Source organism: Pygocentrus nattereri, chromosome 23, assembly GCF_015220715.1.
Source record: "Pygocentrus nattereri isolate fPygNat1 chromosome 23, fPygNat1.pri, whole genome shotgun sequence".
Classification (NCBI taxonomy): Eukaryota; Metazoa; Chordata; class Actinopteri; order Characiformes; family Serrasalmidae; genus Pygocentrus; species Pygocentrus nattereri.
Window position 1 is genome coordinate 11,320,031 of NC_051233.1, and position 26,074 is coordinate 11,346,104.

Genomic DNA, 26,074 nt, shown 5'->3' on the forward strand with positions numbered 1-26,074 from the left:
CCACGGTCAGCCTACCTGATTGGATAATTCTAAAGAGATTTCTTCCCGTACCTAAGCAACGAGGGAAAAGTAAGTGAAACATTTCATTCTTTTGTCAAAGTACCAGGGATTACATTAAGTAACCCAATGTTCTTTTTCTTACTATATGTGGTTTTTCACCATGGGAGACACAGACTACTCCTGGGCTGCGTCTGAAATGGCATACTTAAGCAGTATGTATCTACATCCTCAAACGTACTACATCCACCATCTTACCAACAAACACATGTTTGATCATTGATGGTCTTGCAGGCTTCCTCAAGTTGCGTCTCCAGTGGCAGCAGCAATTCATACTACCAGTATGCGAGCATGCAGTATCCAAACATCCTCGGACACACTACACCCACTGTCTTACCAACAACTGCACGCTTTCACCTGTGACGTCTCGTCATAGCGTCAACATTCAAGGAGCATTACTCACCAAAATAATTTCCTCCTGTACGTTGTAATGATACTTATCAGACACTTAGCCATGTTTTAAGAGGCCAATCACGTTTTAATCTGCAGTAGTGAAGAAAAAAAATCAAGATTTTATATATTAACAAGTATAATATAAAAATGATGTGCCCATTGAGAAAATGTAACAATAAATGCTAAAAAAAATAACACATTTTCTGATGCATTAACTTTACTCAAAAAGAACCATAAATACTGTTTTACGTAAATATATCCATCCATCCATTTTCTAAGCCGCTTCTCCGTCAGGGTCGCGGGGGGGTGCTGGAGCTGCTTTATGTAAATATAGGAATTTTTTAAAATGCCATTTTGGCAAGTGGACTAACTTTACAGTGCAACGCATGCTATACTTGAGGAAGATGCACATAACATGACATTTTTTAAAATTTCTATATTTACATAAGACATACACTGCTCAAAAAAATAAAGGGAACACTTAAACAACACAATATAACTCCAAGTAAATCAAACTTCTGTGAAATCAAACTGTCCACTTAGGCAGCAACACTGATTGACAATCAATTTCACAGCTGTTGTATAAATGGAATAGACAACAGGTGGAAATTATTGGCAATTAGCAAGACACACTCAATAAAGGAGTAGTTCTGCAGGTGGGGACCACAGACCACTTCTCAGTACCTTTCTGCTTTCTGGCTGATATTTTGGTCACTTTTGAATGTTGGTGGTGTTTTCACACCCAGTGGTAGCATGAGATGAACTCTACAACCCACACAAGTGGCTCAGGTAGTGCAGCTCATCCAGGATGACACATCAATACGAGCTGTGGCAAGAAGGTTTGCTGTGTCTGTCAGCATAGTGTCCAGAGGCTGGAGGCGCTACCAGGACACGTGGAGGAGGCCGTAGGAGGGCAACAACCCAGCAGCAGGACCACTACCTCTGCCTTTGTGCAAGGAGGAACAGGGGCAGCACTGCCAGAGCCCTGCAAAATGACAGCAGGCCACAAATGTGCATGTGTCTGCACAAACGGTTAGAAACCGACTCCATGAGGATGGTATGAGGGCTCGACGTCCACAGATGGGGGTTGTGCTCACAGCCCAACACCGTGCAGGACGCTTGGCATTTGCCAGAGAACACCAGGATCGGCAAATTCGCCACTGGAGCCCTGTGCTCTTCACAGATGAAAGCAGAGTCTGGAGACGCCGTGGAGAGCGATGACATGTTTGGCAGTGGGTCAGTAATGGGGTGGCATTTCTTTGGAGGGCCGCACAGCCCTCCATGTGCTCGCCAGAGGTAGCCTGACTGCCATAGGTACGGAGATGAGATCCTCAGACACCTTGTGAGACCATATGCTGGTGCGGTTGGCCCTGGGTTCCTCCTAATGCAGGACAATGCTAGACCTCATGTGGCTGGAGTGTGTCAGCAGTTCCTGCAAGATGAAGGCATTGAAGCTATGGACTGGCCCGCCCGTTCCCCTGAATCCGATTGAGCACATCTGGGACATCATGTCTCGCTCCATCCACCAATACCATGTTGCACCACAGACTGTACAGGAGTTGGTGGATGCTTTAGTCCAGGTCTGGGAGGAGATCCCTCAGGAGACCATCCGCCACCTCATCAGGAGCATGCCCAGGCGTTGTAGGGAGGTCATACAGGCATGTGGAGGCCACACACATTACTGAGCCTCATTTTGACTTGTTTTAAGGACATCACATCAAAGTTGGATCAGCCTGTAGTGTGTTTTTCCACTTTAATTTTGTGTGTGACTCCAAATCCAGGCCTCCATTGGTTGATAAATTTGATTTCCATTGATGATTGTTGTGTGATTTTGTTGTCAGCACATTCAACTTTGTACAGAACAAAGTATTCAATGAGAATATTTCATTCATTCAGATCTAGGATGTGTTATTTGAGTGTTCCCTTTATTTTTTGAGCAGTGTGTGTGTATATATGTATATGTGTGTATGTATGTATGTACACATATATATATATATATATATATATATATATATATATATATATATATATATATATATATATATATATATATATATATATATATATATATATATATATATATATATATATATATATGTGTATGTGTGTATATATGTATGTGTGTATATATGTATATATATGTGTGTGTATATATGTGTATATATATATATATATATATATATATGTATGTGTGTATATATGTATATATATATGTGTATGTGTGTATATATATGTATATATGTGTGTGTATATATATATATATATATATATATATATATATATATATATATATATATATATATATATATATATATATATATATATATATATATATATATATATATATATGTGTATGTATATGTGTGTGTATATATATATATATATATATATATATATATATATATATATATATATATATATATATATATATATATATATATATATATATATATATATGTATGTGTGTATATATGTATATATATATGTGTGTGTATATATGTGTATATATATATATATATATATATATATATATATATATATATATATATATATATATATATATATATATATATATGTGTATGTGTGTGTGTATATATATATATATATATATATATATATATATATATATATATATATATATATGTGTATATATATACACCAAATTTATAATAGCATGACAACACAATACTGATTCTTTTTCACTTGTTAATACTGGAAGTGAAGAAGATGCTTCTGTTTTCTCACAAAATGTAATAATGGCAGTGGAGTTTATTTTTTTAAGTAGTTCACTTTAGTTCACAGCAAAACTCCTCGGGTTTGGTGTTGTAGACTGAAAAAATGAGAGTTTTACTTTCGCCTACGGATCACCTGTTTTCACTGTGCTAAAATTAAGCATGTGTTAACAGTTAATGAATCATAAAGCTACTTTCAGACATAAACGTTTACACTTCAGACCGTTAATGTTAACCACATTTACATTGATAAAGGAGTCAGTCACAGACTGATTTTACAAGCCAGCATATTAATTAATTTATTTATTTAACTTATTTATAATACCACAACATGAACAGCTTGTCAAAACTGTAAACGACAGATACTATGGGTTGTTTTGTTATATGCAAAACGTGTGTTTTTGTTTGTTTAAAGCTAACATTAATCACACTTGCAGAGCCATCTCTTCTGCTCAGCTGTCATGAAATGACATCCCTTCGCTTCAAATGGCTCTTCAGCTCCAGTGTAACCATGAGATAGAACAGTGTTCTTGATAAATACTACATATTCGGACATGCTAACTTTTCTTGCCTACTGCTTTTTAATGCAAAGTAACTCTGCCAGTGATCACTAAAAACGGAGTGATTTTTCAGATCAAACTAATCCTCAAAAACCGTTTCATGTACGAGTGGAGGAGACCCTTGTGCTTTGTGTTGTATCGGTGACAGCAGGGGGCAGACCTGTAACATTTAGACTCCAACTCTCATAGGCCAGGCCTGGAGAGCCATGTTATCTGGGTGGGGATGATAGATTTCCTCACTCACCTGTGAGGACAAGTCCCTCCGTGGTGGGAGGGACCAAGGCTGGCCTGCAAGCAGTTGGACAATCTCTGCCACCCAGTGCTTGGATGGCCAGTGTGGAGCTATTAAAATTAGAGACAGACCCTGTTTCCCTACTCTGGCCAGTGAGGGAGATCAAACTCAGAGGTGGAAGCGCATACAGAAGGACGTTTGGCTATGGGTGGGCTAGAGCATCCCTTGACAGCAGATCCACCCCCTGTTCAGTATCCCCAGTACAAGTGTGGAGCAGAGGGACAAAAAAAAGACTTGCTAATAAGCCTGTATAACTGCAGCGCTTGACACAGCTGGGAAGGGTTCAGTCTCGATGTGGCATCTGGCAAAGGAAGTGGCAACTCCTCTGTTTGGAAATGTCTTAACCAAGTGTTAAGTTTTGAAAATAGAGTCTCATGCTGTTCATAAGTGAGTCAGTAGTAGAAACTGCAGCAAAAATGTATTGATTGCCCTCTTGACCTACATTCATCCATATTGTCATCAGCTCTCAATGTTACATTTGTTAAACTGGGGATAACTTTTTCTGTGTTAAAACAAAAAAAATGTCTCCCTGATTAGGATATTGGTAATTCATTGTTTAGTTCAGAAAAATGTAATCACCAAAACTTTTAATATACGATTTAAAAGTCAACAGTCCTAGTTAAATAGCACAAATTAAATGCAGTAGAGTGTTACTCATATGTATTTTCTTTGGAGTACCAGAGAACTTTGACCCACAATTATTTGGGGAAAAAAAAAACATACCCAAATATTAGTTGGTTTGTAATTGGTTTGCCATACCTATGTGTGTTTCTAGAATCCTCTCCTCCATTCACACTACTTGAGTTTGTCATGGCTTATTCCTAAAAGGTCTAAAGCCAACTAATAGCAGTAAAATGTTAGTGTTTATTGGGGAACATTGGGTGTGGTCTGACCTTAATTTTCCAGTTAACACAGTTCAAACTGTTGACTAAGTTTGTTTTGTAGATAATTGACTTTTTGATTTCTAATCTTTTTTAATCATTTATACTCAAGTCTGAAACTATATTTCATCTCTACAGGCATTGCTTTAAATTTCTTGAACTGCCACAGGGGTGGTACCCTCAAGGTATGTCTTGAGCACCTTTTCATTTGGGGAGCATAATCTTTTGCAACTATATTGACTGAACATACCCAGTCTTGTCTCCATGCTTTTTTCTTTTATTGTTCTGGTTTTAAAGATTAGATTATGCAATTGAACAAAATATATAATCTTTACCTGGGAAAAGCATATTTAAGGTACACAATTGGTTAAATTTACATTGTACCTTAACTGTACCAGTACAGTTCCTTTTTTTACATTGCATTTGCTTTAAGATTCCTCACATAATTCACAAACTTTCAATACCCCATAAATCATTAGAGCAACACTGTATAATACTTCCAAATGTGGCGAGTTGGCTTTGTAACTGTAAATGTTACACAACAGCCCACTTCCTGGTAGCTCAATTACTCAGAAATTAGTAACAGGAACTGATTCACTGATAAAAAGAGCAGAGCAAAAGCCATTGTAAAACAGGCCAAAGGATTCAAAAACATGGATCAGTCAGCATAGGCAAAAGGACAAAAAGGAAGAAGCAAAGGTTAGAAACAGGATAAACAAAGCAGTGGTCAAAATACAGACAATCAGAATAACAAAACTCAGTAGGTTTCTAACTGAAACCCAGGCTTATATACTAACTGCTTTTGTCATATAACAAAACACACAGGTGAATCCAGTTAGTATTCTGGGGAATGTGAGCGCTGATAGGATCTCAAATGAGAGTCAGAAGTCACATGAGATTCTTTGAACTATGGGCAATGGAGTCTCTGTCGGAGTCCAAGTCTGAGTGAGGTCGCTCAGTCACATGATCTCCCATGGGATTCTGGAATGTGAAGTGCGTCTCTTCTTGAGAGCTTGCCGGATGTGTGACGGTACCCCCACCCAGGTGGGCCTCGGCATGAGGACAACCACCACTCTCACCACCGGGTTTTCGAACAGGGGCTGAACCAGAGCTGCTGAGGCACTGCACAGGTGGATTCTCCTCATGAGCATTCCTCAGACAGGCAGGTAGAGAACTGGTGAGCCTCTTACGCAGACGACCCCTGGGACAAGGAGTTGGCTTTTTCTGAGAGCTGACTATGAAAGTCCATGAAGAGACCAGGGTCTAACATGTCTTCAGCTGGCACCCAACATTGTTCCTTGGGGCCATACACCTCCCAGTCCACCAGGTATTGAAGGAGCCCACCCCATTTCCTGGAGTCCAGCAGCCTACAGACAGCATAGACTGGAGCCCCATCTATTTCCTCCGGTGGCGTGACATTTGGTCCAAGGGCCCTGTAACCATGGGTTTAAGAAGAGACACATGGAATGAGCAAGAAACACTAAAACGTGTGGGTAAGTCTAATCGGTAAGTTACATCATTAATATGTTTGACTATTTTTAATGGCCCAATATATTTGGGCTGAAGCTTATAGCAACCTCCCTCTGAACAGTGAAAGTCCTTTGTGGCCAACCACACTCGGTCTCTGGGATGAAATATAGGGTTTTGACTTCTGTATCGGTCTGCCTGTGCCTTCTGGCATTACAGCATAGTTTCAATGCGCTGATGAGTTTTCTCCCACACTTGTTCACTGGATGTCATCCAGACATCCACTGCTGGAATGTCTATTTGAGATCCAGTCCAAGGTGCTAGAGATGGTTGGTACCCTAAAATTCATTGGAAAGGAGTCATTCCAGTAGCAGAGCTAGTTAATGAATTTTGTGCTATTTCAACCCAAACCAAAAACTTTGACCAATCAGAAGGATTACCATGGCAGAACTCTCAAAAACTTTTCCAGTTCCTGATTTGCCCTCTCGCATTGCATTGCGGATGATACCCTGATGACAGACTAATAGACACTCCATTGTCTCCAATGTGAATTGAGGTCACCTGTCTGAGATAATGTCCTCCGGGATACCAAAAATTCAGAATACATACTGGAATAAGGTCTCTGCAGTCTGAAAGGCACTGGGAATGGTAGCAAAAAGTATGAGCCCATGTGATAAGTGAGGTCCAAAATGGATCTGGAACATACAGGTTCCCTGGGGGACAATGGTTGGGCACTTGGACATTGGGTAAACCCCTTTCTATATCTTCACCTATTTGCCATCAAATAGGTGTTTACCTCCAGAGGAAGGATGCGTTCAGGTATCTCAAACTGCAACGTGGACATCTCTTCTTGATGCATCCTAGACAAGGCATCAGCCTTGGTGGGCTGAGAAGGTGATACTAAACCTAAAATGTGAAAAAAATAGAGACCATCTAGCTTGCTGTGCATAGAGTCTATTGGTAGTGTGAAGATATTCCAAGTTCTTATGATCAGTCAGAACTGTGAAAGGATGGTAGGCTCCTTCCAACCAATGACACCATTCCTCCAGGGCTAACTTGACTGCCAGTAATTCCCGATCTCCGATTCCATAGTTTCTCTCTAGGTGACAATTTATTGGAAAAAATGCAATGGGGAGTAACTTAGTTGGAGATCCATTCCACTGTGATAACACCACTCCTACTCCCGTTTCCGATGTGATGTGTCCACCTTTACTACGAAAGGTTGCGTGGGGTCTGGGTTTATCAGAATGGGCACCAGTGTAAAAGCCTCAGACCTTAGAAGGCTTTTTTGGCCTGTTTGGTCCATGTATTCTTTAGGGTTTCCTTTCGGCAGAGATGTTAGCAGCACTGCAATGCTGCTAAAGTTACTAATGAATCTATCATAAAAGGCAAACCCTAATAAATCTCTGTAACTCTTACCTGGTCATCCATGATAATTCTCTGATGATTGGCTGATGAAGTAACCCAAGAAGGACACTGACTGTAGGTGGAATTCACACTTTTCTCCTTTAAGGAACAAATTGTTCTTTTAAAAGTCATTGGATCACAGCTCAGACATGTTGCACATGGGACTCTAAGGAAAGTGAGTAGACAAGAATGTCATCCAGGTAGGCTATTACAAATTGCCCTAGCATGTCTCTGAGGGTATCATTTATGAAGGCTTGGAAAACCGAGTGGGCAATAGAGTCTGAATGGCATAACAAGGTACTCATAGTGCCCCCTAGTGGTCAAAATGCTGGTCTTCCATTCATCACCCTCCTTTACTCTGATTAAGTTGTAAGCACTACAAAGATCCAGCTTGGTGAAGAATTTGGCCCCTTGAAGCTGTTCTAAAGCTACTGGATCAGGGCTCTATAGTCCATACCGGGGCATAGCCTGCCATCCTTCTTTTTAATAAAGAAAAATCTGGAAGCTATAGGAGATGTGGAAGGCCTAAAAAAAAAGCCATGGTCAAGGTCTTCTTGTATATAAACATCAAGGGCTTTTTGCTGTTTTTGTGTCATGTGATATACTCTAGCTTTGGGGAAGCAGGACTCTCTATGGAGGTTGAACAGATATGGAAGGGGTGTCAAGACAGGTTTGGATACAATAATAAGACCAATGGGTGATAGTACGTTCCACCCATGAAATTGTAGGGTTGTGCCTCTCTAACCATGGAAGTCCTGGGGTCACTTCAAATTCAGACTGTTCAAGGACTAGAAACAACAGTTTCTCCTTACGAAGAGCACTAGTCTGTAATCCCAAGGGTGTGGTGACTTGGGATATGGTCCCCAAACCAACTGGTCCTCCGTCTAAAGTGGCCATTTTCAGAACTGTCTAGACGGTCTTTACTGGGATCTGAAGTTTTTCCATGCCAGACAACTGATCTGAAGTTCCTGGCCACATCGCAGTCGATCAGAGCTGAAACAACAAGAGAATGGGGATGACAGCATATAAAAGAGACATTATGGCCACACAGAACACATCATTCACTGTGACATCAGTGGATGTGCGCAAGACCTTGAAAAGAATAAACCCACGGAGAGCAGCTGGCCCAGACAACATCCCCAGCCATGCACTCAGGGTTTGCTTTTCAGAACTGGCTGGCGTGTTTGTGGACATATTCAATCTGTCCCTCACGCAAGCTTTTGTGCCATCCTGATTCAAGTCCACCCCTATTGTACCCCTCCCAAAGAAAAAGCAATGTGACCTGCCTAAATGACTATCGCCCTGTTGCACTCACCTTAATAACACAGGGTAAATGAGGGACAGGCAGGAAACAGGTGGAGACAATCAGGGGTGGAGTCATGAAACGAGGGGGCTGGACCAAAACAAACTCACATGGGCTTAAGCAAAACAACACGAACACATGGATAGGACTGGGAGGGGCCAACCGTGACAGCTGATGATACTACAGACGTTGGACTGATCACTGGTGGGGACAAGACAGCATACAGGAAGGAGGTGGCTGAGCTGGTGGCCTGGTGTCATAACAACAATCTTTCCTTGAATGCAGACAAGACCAAGGAAATGATTCTTGATCCAAGGAGGAAGCGGGAGCTGCACACACCTCTGTACATTGGTGAGACTGAGGTGGAGAGGGTGAAAACCTTCAAATTCATCGGCATCCACATCAATGAGGATCTCACCTGGTCTCACAACACACACCTCATCATCAGAAAGTCCCAGCATTGACTGTACTTTCTGAGAAGACTGAGGAAATTTGGTATGCTAGTCAAAATTCTCAGTACCTTCTACAGGAGTATGATCGAGAGTGTTCTTACCAGCTCCATCACGGTCTGGGATGGAAACTGCACTGCTCAGGACAGGAAGGCTCTCCAGCGTGTGATAAAAACTCCACAGTCCATCTCAGGAGCAGCCTTCCGCTCACTACAGGACACTTACCACACCAGGGTCATCAGGAGGGCCCAGAACATCATCAGGGACAGTACACACCTCCAGCACAGACTCTTCACACTCCTACCTTCAGGCAGACGTTACAGGAGTGTGAAGTTCAGGACTACAAGACTGACCAACAGTTTCTATTCACAGGCCATCAGACTGGTGAATACCTCACTTACTACCTCTCCCCCCCTCCCATTCTGAACTGGTTTAACCTTGCACTCAATAACCTTACCTACACTGTACTGCTGCTGTTAGAACAATACTGGTTACATCAATTACCTACACAGAACAATACTGTTTTCATCTATTACCTGCACAGAACACTACTGTTTACTGTTTACATCTGTTTACAACTGTTACTTGATGCACTTTATGAACAGCTGCTCTACATATTTGCACATTTGCACATACGCAAGCTCTACATATTTGCACATTTGCACATACGTACATGTAACTTTCATTTTATTTCAACTTTCATACGGTACATTTTTATTTTTACATTTAACTACTGTTTTTAGAGTTATTTTCTTTTTTTTCTCTTAAGAATGGTGAATGGAGGAACAGCAAAGTAAGAATTTCATTGTACAGTGTAACTGCCTGTTCTGCTGTGCATATCACAATAAAACTCTTGAATCTCTTGAATCTTGAATTATAGGTACCATCACCGATTTGGAAACCAACCCCTTTGTGGGAACACTCACCACATTAAGGGTTTGTGCCTTGCTTTTTTGTGGTCTTGCGCGGCAGTCACGAACTTGATATCCCACTTGGCCACAATACAGACAGAGATGATTGTTTAACCGATTCTGTCTTTCCTCTTGTGATAACTGAGATGAATCACACTGCATTGGTTCAGTGGTTTCAGCGGTGTCTCAGGTGACTTTTACTTGATGCAGTGTACTTCTGTGGACCTTTTCGTTTCTCTTTCGGGATGATCTTGCTTAATGGCTTGAATGATTGGTTGATCCAAAGTAAGGTCTTTGCTAGCCAGTTTGTTCAATATATCTGTGTTTAATCCTTGATGAAACATCACTAGAAGAGCTGCCTCATTCCAGCCACTGCTTGCGGCGAGAGTTCTAAACTCTAAAGAATGATCTACAGTAGAACGAAGTCCCTGAGATAATTGGGACAATAATTCTCCAATAACTTTACCCTCATAGGGGTGATCGAACACTTACTTGAATTCTTTTACAAATTGAGCATAAGACATACGATGCAGGCTGGTGCAACTAGCTGTGGCCCATTCCAGAGCTTTATCAGCTAATCAAGATACTACAAAAGAGAACTTGGCCTGGTCAGAACTAGAAGGAGAGTTATCAAAAAAGACTGCACATTGAAGCAAAAAACCACAACATTTATCTGGATTTCCTTCAAATTTGTCAGGTTTACTAACCGGAAACAGGGGAAAGCAGCACTTACAATCTGTTCAGTTAGACTCATATTCTGGAGCTGGCCCATCAATCCTTTCACACTGGAGACCAGTTGAGCCAACTGAGCTTGCTGTTCCGTCTGTTGATGGGCTAATGACTCCAGGGACTGAGTCACACCAGTCAGCACTTGCTGATGTTAGCCTAGCATCTTTGCTCAGTGAGAGCCTTCTGAAAGGCTTCCGGATCTGGCGTCTACATGGCTGGCAAGGAATTCTGTGACAAGTCAACAGATACCCGACGCTTGTGATTGTAAAGACAATGGTGGTTTAATAACAAACAGTAAACCTGAATCAAACGGGCAAAGCAAAAGTCATCGTAAAACAGGTCAAAAGATTAAAAAATACAGATCAGTCAGGATAGGCAAAAGTAGATGTATGTATGGATGGATGGATGGATGGATGGATGGTGTGCAGTGGGTGGCCATCATCCTCCATAATGGAGAGCAGTTTGTGTAATGTCCTAGTCTCAGCCACCTTGACCACAGAGTCCAGTTCCACACCGACCACTGACCCCGCTGGGCTGACCAACTCGCATCTGTCCAGTTGCATCTCGTCTCTCCTTTTTATGCTTCCTCCCCAACACACCGCAGCATAAAAAAGACAGCTGGCAACCATGGTCTGATAGAACATCTGCAGGAGCTTCCTACAGATGTTAAAGGACCTCAGCCTCCTCAGGAAGTAGAGTCAACTTTGCCCCTTCCTCTACAGGATGTCTGCGTTGGCTGACCAGTCCAACCTATCATCCAGCTGCAGACCGAGATGCCAGTGCGTTTCACCTGAGTAAATGGCTAGTGCAACTTCTGAGCGGCACATGCCAGTGCCTTTTGCCTGAGTAAATGACTAGTGCCACTCCTGAGCAGCACATGCCAGTGCCTTTTGCCTGAGTAACTGGCTAGTGCCACTCCTGAGCAGCACATGCCAGTGCCTTTTGCCTGAGTAAATGGCTAGTGCCACTTCTGAAAAATAATAAATAAAGACAAGAAGGCTGCATTCCTCTTATTCTGTTTAATAAATATGCTGATAAATAGTCTATACTTCATTGTGCATGTGCCACTCGTTACCAGTTATCAGTACGTGCCATTTCTGGGCGGCAGAGTTGCCACTACCTGCTGCCAGATGCCACATCGGGAGTGAACCCCTGCAGCATCCACAGTTTAAGAGCGCTAGCGCTTACTTTGACTGGATGGCTGAGATGAATCACTGATCATCTCTGAAATTGCTGATGCCTAGCTTATGCAGACAAAGCCTTGATGGGATCATTTTCTGTAACTGAAACAGGGTACGCACTACGCAAATGACACTGCTCTCCCTGACTGAATGTCAGCCTTTTTTTTTTCTTCTAAATTAGCCGACAAACCAAGCTAGTGGTATAGGCTCGCCTTGACGCATTCAACCACACTAAGTTTGTCTACCTTGCCAAGTTAATGCTAGGTAGGAAGAAACATGACAATAGCTTTGGCAAATTACTGCTGAAGTGCATAAAATAAGCATTGTAAGCATAATGTGATGAAGCACTATTTCAGCTCCAAAGTAACCTAGGTTTGGTAAGCATTCTTCATTCAACACAGCAAGAACACATGCTCCTGAAACACACTTTGCAAAAGTATAGGTTTATTATAAACTAAGTGCAGTATACATTTTATAATCTGTCATTAGTGTGAATTAGCATACCCAAATGAAGTAATGAAATAAGTAAGTAAGTAAAGTAAGTAAGTAAAACTTTATTTATATAACCTTTTTCCAGAGTGACTCACAAAGTGCTTTACAAAATACTTACAAATAAAATACAACACAAGACAATTAAGATTATTATAATCATATACTCAAATAAGTTATACACACAGTTTAAATAGTCAAATATATATATATATATATATATATATATATATATACACACATACGTAGAGCATTCTATATATATAGTATAGAATATCACGTATAGCTTTTTCACAAGGAGAATAGGGGTTTGAAATGTCCACAACATAAATTTAGTCATTTAAAAAATGACCAGTGAACCTACATGTGTCACCTGACCTTTTATGTGTAATGTATATGTAATGCAGAAATAAAGTAGTGATAACTGATAAAAGAAATAAGCTTCCATTGGAGACCTTACAATGCCCTGTATATTCTGTAAATGTATGTGTGAATGTAAAAAAAACGTTTTGAGCCAAAACCTTTTCAAAACAATCATACAACACCCAATGTCTCAAGCATCATGCAGCATATTCATAACTTATTGCAGTGACTTTCTATGAAGGAACTCTAAGAGGCATTACACTTTTTAGACATCAGGTTTCTATCACTAAAAAAATCTGACCTGCTTATCTAGAATGGAGTATATCACATCAAACTTGGTTCTCTCAGCCAATGAGCTGATCAACTCACCAGCCAATCAGCACTCAGTAGCATTAATGCCAACCAATCAGCACTCAGTAGCAGCAATGCCAACGAATCAGCACTCAGTAGCAGCAATGCCAACCAATCAGTACTCAGTAGCGTTAATGCCAAAGAATCAGTACTCAGTAGCACTAATGCCAAAGAATCAGCACTCAGTAGCAGCAATGCCAACGAATCAGCACTCAGTAGCAGCAATGGCAACCAATCAGTACTCAGTAGCGTTAATGCCAAAGAATCAGTACTCAGTAGCACTAATGCCAAAGAATCAGTACTCAGTAGCACTAATGCCAAAGAATCAGCACTCAGTAGCGTTCATGCCAACCAATCAGTACTCAGTAGCGTTAATGCCAACCAATCAGCACTCAGTAGCGTTCATGCCAAAGAATCAGCACTCAGTAGCAGCAATGCCAACCAATCAGTACTCAGTAGTGTTAATGCCAACCAATCAGCACTCAGCAGTATTCACACTAGCGTCCTGCAGCCCAAAACCTGTTTTCTGAAAACTGGAAAGACAGAGTTTTATTTATTTTTGGTAAAATACATCTTTCTACTTTCCAAAATTAAAGGAAGGACCTTGTTTAAATGGTTGGAAACGAATTTGGACCGAAATGCTGGACTGTGAGCGCCCTCTAGCGGTTCGTACTAGTAGGGTTAATATTTGTATTTTGTAAGAAAGCGCATGCGCAAAGCCTCCATCTTCGGAATGCCTGCTTGGGAAGAATTTATGGTAATTTTCCACAGTAAATAAGTCTCCATTTGGCAAAGCGCATGGATTATAAGGATATCGGACAGCTCCTCGGCCGTTTAGATAATTTCAGGCCTTTTGCTGTAGGTGTTCTTGCTCTTGCTTTGCGTTTGTTTAGACGTTAGCTTGCTAAGCTAATACTGGCGAAATGCTAGCCCTCAAGCCAGCTAGCATTAGCTGTCGAAGCAGTCTGTTTGTTATTACGAGCTTTGTTAACTTTGGCCGGGTTGTCTGGATACAGTGGGTTGTGTTTCAGTCAGTGGATCATGTATCATTATATGAAATGGCACATTCCAGGCAAGTTGCGTGGACTACATAACAGGTTACAGGGAGATTAGAAGGCTAGTTCAGCTCACAAACACTACTGTTTTCAAGTCCTGTAGTCCACCCACAGATTCGTGCCGTGCGCCCTTCATTCATCTCAAGAAGGTTTTGGTGTTTGGTTAAAGATGTGACAGGCAAACTAGCTAACTAGGCAGTGCAGTGCAGGTGGAGTAACCTGCTTGATTGAAGCTGGAAAACATGGTGTGAAGCTTTACGGGCTGCTTAATTCAGCCTGTTGGTTTACTGGTTTACTGCAGGGCTGCTGACTGACTGTAGCCTTTACATTTTCCCTTTGACATGTTGTTGGACCCATTATGACAGTGTGCTTTACCATTAGGCAACTGTTGGTAAACTGAAAGAGTGATTTAAAAACCCTTGGGAGTTTGGGAAGGACCTTAAGATTGACTTGACACCATGAAGGGGTGAGTTGCACCAAGTGCCGGCACTGATCCACAGATGCACAGGTGCTCTGTGGAATGATCAGACCCTGCTGCATGAGTCCCTTCTCTTTTGCTCCGAGTCTACATTGGGCTCCAGTCAGTTTTGCATCAGTGTCACCTTCACAAGGCTGGAAGGTTGGGGTGGAAAAGATGGCAGAATATAACATCGCATCTTCACAATACCTATCATAGTATTTTGTTGTTTTTGTTTTTTTTTTACCAGATGTAGCACCAGTAGTGCCACAGTTGAAACAACTATCAAAAGATGATGATTTCACATTTAGTGCACAGTCCTAAAACCTTGAGACTAGTTAACATGAAACATTCAGCTAATTATTGTTGTTTAATACTATTTATGTCCGTGATATAATCTGCAAACCTTATAGTACTGCAGTATGTAATAAAACGGCGATAAATTATCAATACCGCTCAGCTTGCAAGAAATCCCATATGAATGGGTTTTTTGAAATCCTTGGTTGTTATTTTCATACTTAAGACAAAATTAGCAAGGATCTTGCAGCTCTTGAAGTTCGTCCAGTTTGAAATGTTCATCACTGTTGGTCACACGTAACTCCAGTGAAGGAAACCAGACACTGGATGTATCCTCTGAAGCTACACTTCAGGCCAGTGTCTCATATTTTACTCATTTTTCACTTATCTCAGAATTGACTGGATCACGATGTAGCCTCTACGCAAAATGCATTATACAGGCGCAACGCATACATACTTTCACACTCATCCTTGCAATCCCTAGATTGCTCATTAATTTCTTTTTCTATAATTCATGTTGTGATACTCAGTTATTCTGCATGGCCATACTTTCAAAGCATCTTTCATTTGGCTTGGACGTTCTGTTGTGTATGACGTTTTCTGTTAGCCAGTCAAGCTGGGGTTGGTTTTTGGTGGTCTTACCTGCGCTGCATATATTAGCCCCAGTTTTCATCTTTTAGCAGCTTTACTATCTTTATAATTTCACCCTTAGGCAATACTACTGTTTCTTTAAGCTTTCAGTGAAGTATATAACATTTTTGTTCCATCATTTGTCTTACAGGCAGCAGAAAAGTCCAGATCCAGAAGTGGATGTGCCTATCATTGAGGAAGGTATGTCATTTTAGAGGAAGAAGCAAAAAACTGTTGTTGTTAGGCAGCAGGATTGCAAGATGTTTCTTGGAAGCTCCCCAGAAAAGTGAGAGAAAGATCTATCAACACATTGCAGTTTATGGTCCACCAAGATCTCTGAAATTCTGTCGAGTTTTAATGGGTTGGGACCACTTGGTGATTTATCAGTTATTGTCAGTAGTGGCTAATACACAGGAAATCTGTAACAGCCCACTTTGTTTTAAAAAAAACTGGCCTCTTCCTGTTTCTTTTATTATACGATGTATGACTGCAAAACGCTAGAGGGCATCCATGAGCAAGTCCTGTGGAGCAAAATGCCTAAAATGAAAATTAAATTGTATCCATTTATGTGGAAACCTTTTTTTAAATTTTAGAAAGTAGAAGGATGTATTCTATTAAAACAACCAAGTAAAACCAGTATCAGTATTTTTCCTTTTTTCTACAGAAAACAGTAGGATGCTTGCATTACTGCTACTGAGTGCCGATTGGTTGGTGAGCTGATCAGGGCATTGACTGAGTAAAGAGGTTAGCGTTTACTGATGTCATTAAAAATATGTCACACACTGTTAGAAAGAATTATGACTTGAGTTCAGAAGTGCACAAAAATGTAACAGTAGTTTTCTGTATAAAAAAAAATTAATTGCTTACAAACTATAATGCACAACCTATTCAGGAGATCAGGAGCGTGCTCTAGCACTTGACATACCTGTAAGGCATTAATGAGTGACAGTTCTACTTATTACAGTTTCCTCTGTTCCAACTTCCACCAAAGCTTTGCAGCTGGTGTGTGGGCGTGGTAGAGTTCAAGATACTGCTTCAGCTTGGGGCTCCAAACTGCTGAACAAACTACAACCGCAACCATGACCTCTGATGTGAAAGATGCCACTATTATTAATGTTTACGTTTTTAAAAGTTTTTGTCTGTAAAGCTCAGACTCTGTGTGAAAAGGCTTTGTCAACCCTTAAAGTTGAAAGTGTTTTGCTGTATGAACTTCCTTCACATGCTTTGCAGGTTTGTCAGACTTGTCTGACTGGTTTGACAGACCGTAACCTCTGTGTGGTTTTCTGTGAAAGGAACTGTTGCCTCAGCCAGCGACCCATCGGCTATCGCAACAATCCAGTCAGCTGCCACATTTTCAGCTGATCAGCCAATCAAGTACCTTTTCAAAACGGAGGGAACAGCAGGGCAGGTAGGACCCATGAGTTTCTGCAGTTTAGTTTTCTTTATGAAAACTATGAATGTTTGTGTATTATTTCTTAATATATTTGTCTTGTGTGAGTGTATTGACTTATTTATGTTCAGTTGCTATTTGCTTCAGCTTAATTAAGAGATCAAAACCCAGCTTTCCACAACAGATACCAACATGCTTAATGTTGGTAGTTTACTTTATACTGTTCCAGAGTAAAGGGGTTGGGGGGTTCGCATTGTGTCTTATCGTGCAAACCTGATTCAACTCGATAACTAAAAAGCATCTTGTCGATTTTGATCCTTGGTGATGCTACAGCCATCCATGGCCGGGAGTCCTAGAGAGCACAATTGGCCTCGCTCTCTCTGGGTGGATAGGTTGGGCCCCCTGCCTCCCCAGTCCCCAAGTGACATAACAGAATTGGCAGTTGGTGCTTTCCTCTGAGTGCGTTCGGCTGTCCAGTGATGTTGTGCTAACGGCAGTTCAGTGGTGCTTCACATGTCTCAGTGGAAGCCTGTGCTAGCCTTCGCCCTCCTAGTGCTGGTGGGATCGTGTCATTGGTCCTAACTAGTGGGTAGAATTGGGGAGAAGAAAAAGTGTCTCTTTGGCGGATCATATGATGTTTTCTGGGACTGTCTAGAACCCTTTTTGTTCCGAGTGTATGTCATGCACTTTTTTTTTAGTAAAAACAAGCTTGTTGTGCTAATTTGTGAAATCATATAGGTCTGAATATTCCGTGCAAGTGTGGTGAAGGCTGTTCAGCTGATTAGCCATCGTGCCACTTATCTGTTCATTTAGTACCTGTACTGTGAATGATAAATCACTCTGTCATGCACCACGCATGCTCAGCTCAGATTGCAGTCAGCTGCAATCATCTCTAATAATTGTGATTAGGCTATTATGTAGGCCTGTTGACCCCTGTGTTGTAGGTGACGTACCGGGTGATCCACGTGGCTGATGGACAGGTGGAGGCCCAGGCAGATGGAGCTGCAGCTGTTAGTGTGGTTGCTGGCTTCCCCACGGCCACCCAAGCTGCGACACCAAATATAACGCAGGTATCTGAATTTGTTATTACTGGCTAATTGCTGTTGTACCAGGTTAGAGACATACAGGAATGTAAATATTGCCATGATGATTGCATTACTGGAATAACAGTGGTGTTCCTATCCATGTGCTAAAAAGGCATTTTGTCCCAAAAGGCATTTTGAACATGTTAATATTTATAAAGATTCGTCCAGTTTCACTGCGGTACTCTGCCATTGCTAATCTATTCTGTACATGGAATGTCTTCTTTGCCATCGTCTGTCTGTTGCCATAATGCTTCCAACTAGCAACTTGCCACACTAACAACTACCACAACTATGGGGCAGTCATGGGCTAGAGGTTAGGGAACCAAGTGCATCTGTGCTCACTAGTGTGTGTATATGGTTTTTCACTTCACACAGAGGTGAAATTTCCCTGTTGTGGGACTAATAAGGGTCACTTGATCTTAATCTAATCTCACATCCAACTAGTATGCATTGTTTAAACTGCATATCTAAATCATCACACACTTACCATAAACTGCCACAAGTCAGTAAGTAATCTGAAACAGACTGTGGGCACTGTGCAACAGGCTTTTATCTGTAAAAATGAACCTTGGCTATACCACACTAATCTGGTTACTGTTAACTGTGCAGTACATTAGCCTTATAACAGTGGAAAACTAAGGAAGCAAACTTGAAACACCAAATATGCCTTGGCTGATCAACTACATATGCGGTACAGTCGAAAGTAAGTTAGATTTTTTGCCAAACTGCCACTTTAAGCATTTTGTAAGGCTCATGGTTGTCCCTGTGAGGTAACTAAGAGATGGCAGATTCGATGTGTCCACAGGCTGTATTCTCTCAGGCTGAGGGACTTGAAGGAGAGGCCACCGAGACTCACTACTACTATCCGGCCACCATCGCTGCCGACACCACCCCTGCTACCATGGTAACCAGTGTCCATGCGGCTGATTCGCTGCTCACCCAGCCCACTCCAGCAGGTGAGCAAGCCATTGCACTTTTTGCATGTCAAAGTCATGAGGTAGCCTCTAATTTGCTTAAGAGCATTTGTGGTAGGTTTAGATATAAGCTGCACCATGAGGTTTCCAGTGGACATGTTTATGAGATTTACATCAGCTCATGACATTGCTCACATACCAGGCTGCTAAGGGCACAGATGCACTGATTATGTCCTTCTGTCTTCATACGCAAGCTGTATCAGATGAGTGATCTGTATCTATATATGATGTTCTTGACAAAGTTCTTCACAAAATTCATTTTTTCACGATTTTTCAAACTACCTCAACTACAAGTGCAGGGCTCTAGACTGTGACCATTTTTTTTCGGAGTGTGTAACTTAAAAGTTAAAGTGTATGATGATCAGTAGGCAGTTTAAGTGCCCTCTGGGATGGGTACTGCCTCATCCATTGAGGTTGAAAATAGTACTACTTTTCCTCACTGGCTCATTGGGTCTCTTTCTTCCTGCTCGCTCTGTGCCTGCACTTTCATCATTAGCTACATACATGCACACAGTGCACTGATGAAATGCATGAAATAATTCAGATAGCAATCTATGGGGTTCATTGTGTGCCAGAAGTTTCAAATAAAATAATAAAATCCACAAGCAAAATATGAAGTATCAAAATGTCGACAATGTTTAGCAAATACGAACGATGAGTGTCAAAATCGAACTTAACTTTCAAGAAGAACGTTTTTTTACTTAATTTTTTCCCCATTTGGTGCTTTTGTTGATATTATTATTCTCTTCTGGAATCACTCTTTTGCTTCTGAACTCTTTCTTTTGCTTCTGACTTTTGGGGTTTTTTTAAACTGGGGGCAGGTCTTAGAAGAGGATGTTCACATGTACTCTGTATTGTAACGTATTTAGAGTGTGAGATCTTCTAACCATATAGCCACGCCTACTCAGTGAGTCGTGGTCTGCCTCGAACATGGTACTGACAGTAGTGGTGTTACTGTCAGAGACGATTATGCTGACGTGTCTGATCTTATGAGCTGTGTTTGCCGTATTTGTTAATGTAACTCTCAGGGTCCTACGTCACACTATATGTAAAATTGGAAAGTATATCAGGTAAACTTAGCTGTTTGCAGCTGTGTTTTGCTAGAGCTACCTAGCAAAGCTGTGTCCGCTGAACAGCTAACTAGGCGAGCTTTGCAGCTGTTTAAATCAAGGTTTATTATCCTCGTTTCTGGAGACCTACAGCTCCACACTGTTTCAACTGTTCCTTACATTAAACCACCTGATCCAGCTCAATGATTATCAAACCCTTTTGGTCAAGGGAAATGATGCAGCACAAAGAGTCAATCTAAAAAAAAAATCAGATATGAGGAAAAAAAAACCTAATTTGCCCTGCAACGTGAGCAAAGACTATAGAAATTATATAGCAGTTGTATCAATAAAACAGTAGTTCCACTTTTATTAAGACAATCACTTCAGCTCCTTTTGGTTAGTTGGGTTATTTATTCTCAAAAATTAAAGATAAAGGAACAGTTTATACAGGAAAAATAGATAATGTAGATAATGCAGCATTCAGGTTCTTGTTACTATGCCGTTTCATTTGACACCAGTTTTGCACAGTGTAAGTGGTTTGCTCTCTAATTCTTTTTAGTCTCTTTTTCTTTGTGAAATTGGTGGCTATGAGGATGTACTGACAACACCAGGATGCACTGCCAACTATGGAAAAGTATGCAAATGTCTCATGTTTTGATTAATGTTTTCAGGTCAACTCTACGTGATGATGTCATCCCAGGATGTATTAGGAACAGCCCAGCAGAGGTGAATATCTAAACTCATATGTGAGAGAGTATATATTGCTGTTGTTAGAAGAAAACCTCATATCTCCAAAATGGTAATTTTACAGGAGAAGGAAAAAACCTACTTTACTTTTAATGTAAATCTATTGAATCGGACCCCCCCCCCCCCCCGCCAAGTCATTTTGGGCGGTTTCTCTACACACAATGTAAAGGGCATTTTCAGATTGTCAAAAGCTGAAAAACAACTAAAATAGAATGGAAAGTTTTTTTTTTTTTTCCGACAACAGCGATATGCTCTGTTTTATTTTTGATTCAGCTATTTTTTTTTTTCCTCTACAGTAAGAAAGAAACCCCACGTACTTCGAGAGATGACAAGAGAAGAGCACAGCACAATGAAGGTAAGGCAGCGCTCAACTGCTGCAGTTGAGATATTCAGATAAAAGTGGTGCTTGGCTCCAGGTGTATTTCATCAGAACGCCAAAGGGTACATAAGGGCAGCTTGTTTACTGTATAAACACTTTAAAGTTCTGTCTTTTTCAGTTAAACTAAAGGGGAATATCGCCAACTATTCTAGATTTTTGTATTATTAAATTAAGAGATAAGCATAGTCATTCAGTGTGGTTAAATGGGAAAAAGTCTGAATAATTCACAGTGGTGATGGGAACAGACATCCAAAGAATTTAATGCTTCTAAAAGCTATATTGCAGTTAAGGTTTATGTGAAATGGTTATAAATATGCTGGCTTAGACATTGATTTACAGTAGTTTTAAGATAAGTTTTTGGCCTTTTTAAAAAAATTAAATAAAAATATTTAATTGTTAATATTCATTCATGCTGATTTTCCATTATTTTACCATTAACAAATTTAGAAGACCCTTGTAGGTATACTGGTCGTTTTGAATAGCAAATTAAAAATGGCTGTATTTGAATTTAGACATTGCAACCCCATGGCTGAATGAATGTACATAATGAACTTAATATAAACTAAAACAGCTTCCAGAATTAGAGAGTAGTTTGAATCTTGAACTGGGAATGTTTGTTGGTCATTTTTTTTGTAGTGGAACGCAGACGCAGGGACAAAATCAACAACTGGATTGTCCAGCTGTCCAAAACCATCCCAGACTGCTCCATGGACTCGACCAAAAACGGCCAGGTTAGGCTTGTATCCACACATTTCACTGGAGAGAGGTTGCTGACACTCAGCCTCTGTTTAGTGCTTTTATTAGTGAGGTCTGTTCCATTGTTTCAGTTTTCTGGGCCTTTCCATCTGTTTCTCTTAGAGTAAAGGGGGGATCTTGTCGAAGGCCTGTGACTACATTCAGGAGCTGCGCCAAAGCAATGCTAGATTAGGAGAGGAGCTAGAAACGCTGGAGAGACTGAGGATGGACAACCAGCTGCTCAGACGAGAGGTAGAGCTCTGAAAATATCTAATTTAGAATAACATGCTGTTTGCTGAGCACATTATTGGTGTCAGCTGCAACCTAAAAACTAAAAAAAAACACTACAACAATTTTTCCACTGTAATTTAACCTGACATTTACTTATTTATTTAACTCATTATGAGTATTTTGATTGTTTTTATCCTGTTGTTTATTACTTAATCAGCAGGTTTTATTAAAATTGTTTTGCATTAGTTTGAAAAATGAAACATTTTAATGTGTATTATATATCATTAAGATGCCATCAGTATTACAGTATTGCAGTTTTGCTAAATTGCCCACCTCTAATTCAAATTTTGAGAACTGTGCTTGTTCTTTAACCCCGTCCTCTGTTTATGTTATGTTTTTAATCTTTTACACAGCTGGAAGAGTGGAAATCTAAGAACCAGATGCTCAGAACTCAGCTACGGCAGCATGGTATCGTAGCAGCCTCAAGCATGGACCCTCAGTGAAGCCCTTTAAGGCTTCACTTACTTGCCTTTCAGCTCATAAAATAGGACGAAGTTGGGAATTGTTTAGAGAGAAATGAACCCAGAAAAGCCTGTGAGCCCAGATAACGCTGCTTCTTCTCTCAGTGAATGACTTCATCCTCAACCACAGGCGATTAGGGGGACTTTTTACAGAGTATGATTTCTCAGTTAGACACCTTAAAGGAGTACTCTAGCTTTTTCAGCCTAATCTCTGCCTGCCACACCTGTAGCATACAATTAAATTCATAGATAATTCTGACACCTTTCTCTGTACTTAGAACAGAAACAGAAACCTGTTGACCTTGAAACTCAGTGAAGCTGAAGCGCCTGTCTGTTGGCTTCTGTTATAATTTTCATTCAGTACAATTTTTCAGTTCTTTTCTAAATCCAGGGAAATTGTTCTCTCTTGTAATCAACTGTGTACTACAGATGTGATGCAAGGAGATCAGGTTGAAAAATCCTACCATGTTCTTTTAAGCCTAAAAGTAAGACTGTCTGACTTCTTACTGGACATGTCTTCACATTGGGCTTAAAGCAGCACTGTGTAAGATTTTGTAAGTCTTTTTTGCTAAAATTGAAAGGGGTAGCATTACTGAGTCAGGAGAAAGAAAAACAAGTGTGTACGCTGCTGCAAGTCACCCTTTAAAACCTGGAATAATTCAAACAGGAGTCTGGTCGGCTTTTGGAAGAGTTTTTCAAACCATGTCATACGTCTTAATAATGTAATAACGTCATGTTTAAAAAGAAAATCTGGCTCTGTGTTTAGGTCTCAAATGCACATGATGACGATAGTAAATAATTAACTTGCATCCTTGGAAGACACATCCTTCACCAAGTTTTGAGTTCTCTTTTGGTAACCAACACGCTCGTAATCATCCGATCAGCCACTGTTACAAGTCTTTGTTCCATGCATTTCCACATTTCCGCCAGAGAGGTCTCGAAATCCCCGAATCATGCATAGTGCAGCTTTACTAAGAAATCATGCTCTTTGAAATAACCCCAAAATTAATGTCAGGTGTATCTGAACTGCACTGAAATACTTTTTATATGTTTTTCTGTAGCAAGAACTATCAGGTGTCTGAAGAATATTTCTCTTTTGTGAATCACTGAAGAATAGATCTATAGTTTGGAGCTTTTTTTTTTTTTTAAATGTTGCAAATGGAAATAGAAAGTGAAGTTTTTTTGTTTTTAGGCGAATAGAAAGTGATGGCGTTTGTGCTGTGAAAATAGTCTGAGTGAAGGGATGGAACTGGAGACAATCTGTTGAACAAGTTTATGTAAATAAACAGAATAATTCAAGTGAGCAAATTTACAAAGATTTGTTATTGATTCAGAAACATTATTTGCAAAAAGATGACATTTTGAACTGGACAACAGGGTCGAGTTTCCATGATTTATTTTATTTGGCTACATTTAGAAAAGACAACTATATAATACGTGTTTCACATTCATATGCATTACCTAAAAACTTTATCAAATTCAAGAAAGTTGAATGAAATATATAAATATATATATGTATGTGTGTGTATATGTATATGTACACACACACTAATATATGTATGTATGTATATGGTCTAAATGTAGTTTAGGTTAGCTGTTTTTGCTTAGCAAATGTTTCATTATTTCTGGCCACATGGTACTATGTTTTAAGTTATTGTGTTTTAAATGATGTTTGGGACATTGTGGGACTTACACAAATGTTTAAACATTTCTACATAATTCAGTCATTGTAAACAATTGAATTATGTAGATACATGTAAACAAAGTTCTGTTTTTTTTGTGTTTTTTTTTAAAAGTGGTGGTGATAAGAAACCAGTGTTCATTGTGCCTACAACACAAAATGACCTATTCTAATTACTATCCAAAACAACCAGTAATGATAATAATGGTGAACTAGTGGTGAAACGCATTAAAAAAAAACTTGTCTTACAGCCCTACATGTACCAAGTGCCAAGGCCTTCAATCTGGATTATGGTTAAACAGTGTATCAGACATCAACATTGATTTTATTTGCAGACCAGTTTTCCTTGCACTGTGCAGGAACCTCTTTACAATTTACACGAATATCTTCCTGACGAACTGTGACCAAATGTTAATTCAAACAACATAAAACAGCATCTCCGACATTGGGCAGTGTATTTATAACGATTTTAAATGAGAACTTTTGGAGGGGTAGCTTTTAGAGGCATAAAACTCTTCAGACATCTGATTCCTATCTCCACCACTGTGAACAATTCTGAGTTTAAGCTTCTCTAAAATGAAGCTTTTCATGCCAAACCAATCAATGTCTTTCTTTCCATCCTAAAGATGGAATTATGCAGACGTTTAGAAAAAAATTGATGGAATTCCTCTTTAAGTCTACATACCAAGAGCGAAGTCAGGGGATATTGTGTAATTAAAGTAAAAATGTTTGTACTACTTTACTTTTTCCCAATTCATTTATCCATTGTTTGTAACACACTTGTTTTTATTAAATCAGATGAAATTAAGGTGTTGTGTGTTATATAATTCTTACATTAAGTGCACAAAAATACACATTTCCTGCTGAAAAATATCAAATTGCTGTATCAAACACTATGTCCAAAAATATTCAGGCAACCTTTTCTTGAAAGTGCACCCATTGCTGGCACAGGCAGTTGGCTAATCTCCATAGAAAGCATTTTGGGGCAGCCACACAGGAGCCTAAAGTCATGCTCAATGCCAAACAATGGCTATTGGTCTGTGAAGCATTGGAACTGTGTTCTCTGGTGTGATAGAGCGTCATCCAATACCTTTGGGATGAGTTGGAGTGATCCAGAACTAACTATCCAAAATCAGTACCTGGCCTCACTAATGTTTGTAAGGCTGAATGCAATCAAATCCTCACAGCAGTGTTCCAACATCTAGAGTAGAGCGTTCCCAGAAGAGTAGAGGTGATGACTTCAGTAAACCGGGCCAAACTCTCAATTAACACCCTTAC

The 26,074-nt window shown here is 40.1% G+C and overlaps 2 protein-coding genes across 6 annotated transcripts; one reads left to right on the plus strand and one right to left on the minus strand.

The window, feature by feature from the left end:
- Positions 1 to 5,647: 5,647 nt before the first annotated feature.
- On the minus strand, positions 5,648 to 9,008 carry LOC108429711 (chromobox protein homolog 2-like). Of its 3 annotated transcripts, none has more exons than XR_005129531.1 (4): positions 8,902 to 9,008; positions 8,602 to 8,782; positions 7,802 to 7,955; positions 5,648 to 6,348 (listed from the first exon to the last, which is right to left on the minus strand). XR_005129531.1 is itself a non-coding variant. In XM_017701653.2 (2 exons), exons 1-2 carry the CDS (start codon positions 7,807 to 7,809, stop codon positions 6,102 to 6,104), a joined length of 255 nt encoding a protein of 84 aa, XP_017557142.1. In that variant the 5' UTR covers positions 7,810 to 8,129; the 3' UTR covers positions 5,648 to 6,101. The 3 variants fall into 3 exon arrangements, 1 of the variants encoding a protein (XP_017557142.1); XR_005129532.1 differs by having other exon boundaries at positions 8,882 to 9,008; XM_017701653.2 differs by lacking the exons at positions 8,602 to 8,782; positions 8,902 to 9,008 and having other exon boundaries at positions 7,802 to 8,129.
- A 5,247-nt stretch (positions 9,009 to 14,255) lies between these two features.
- usf1l (upstream transcription factor 1, like) lies at positions 14,256 to 25,604 on the plus strand. 3 transcript variants are annotated; one of them, XM_037533527.1, is made up of 11 exons: positions 14,256 to 14,322; positions 15,002 to 15,086; positions 16,156 to 16,205; positions 17,297 to 17,412; positions 18,339 to 18,464; positions 19,285 to 19,435; positions 21,174 to 21,228; positions 21,546 to 21,604; positions 22,265 to 22,359; positions 22,487 to 22,615; positions 23,008 to 25,604. In XM_037533527.1, the coding sequence occupies exons 2-11, from the start codon at positions 15,079 to 15,081 to the stop codon at positions 23,095 to 23,097; spliced, it is 879 nt and encodes a 292-aa protein (XP_037389424.1). In that variant the 5' UTR covers positions 14,256 to 14,322; positions 15,002 to 15,078; the 3' UTR covers positions 23,098 to 25,604. The 3 variants fall into 3 exon arrangements, with proteins under 3 accessions (XP_037389424.1, XP_037389425.1, XP_037389423.1); XM_037533528.1 differs by having other exon boundaries at positions 14,285 to 14,423; XM_037533526.1 differs by lacking the exons at positions 14,256 to 14,322; positions 15,002 to 15,086 and adding an exon at positions 15,111 to 15,727.
- The last annotated feature ends 470 nt before the right edge of the window (positions 25,605 to 26,074 follow it).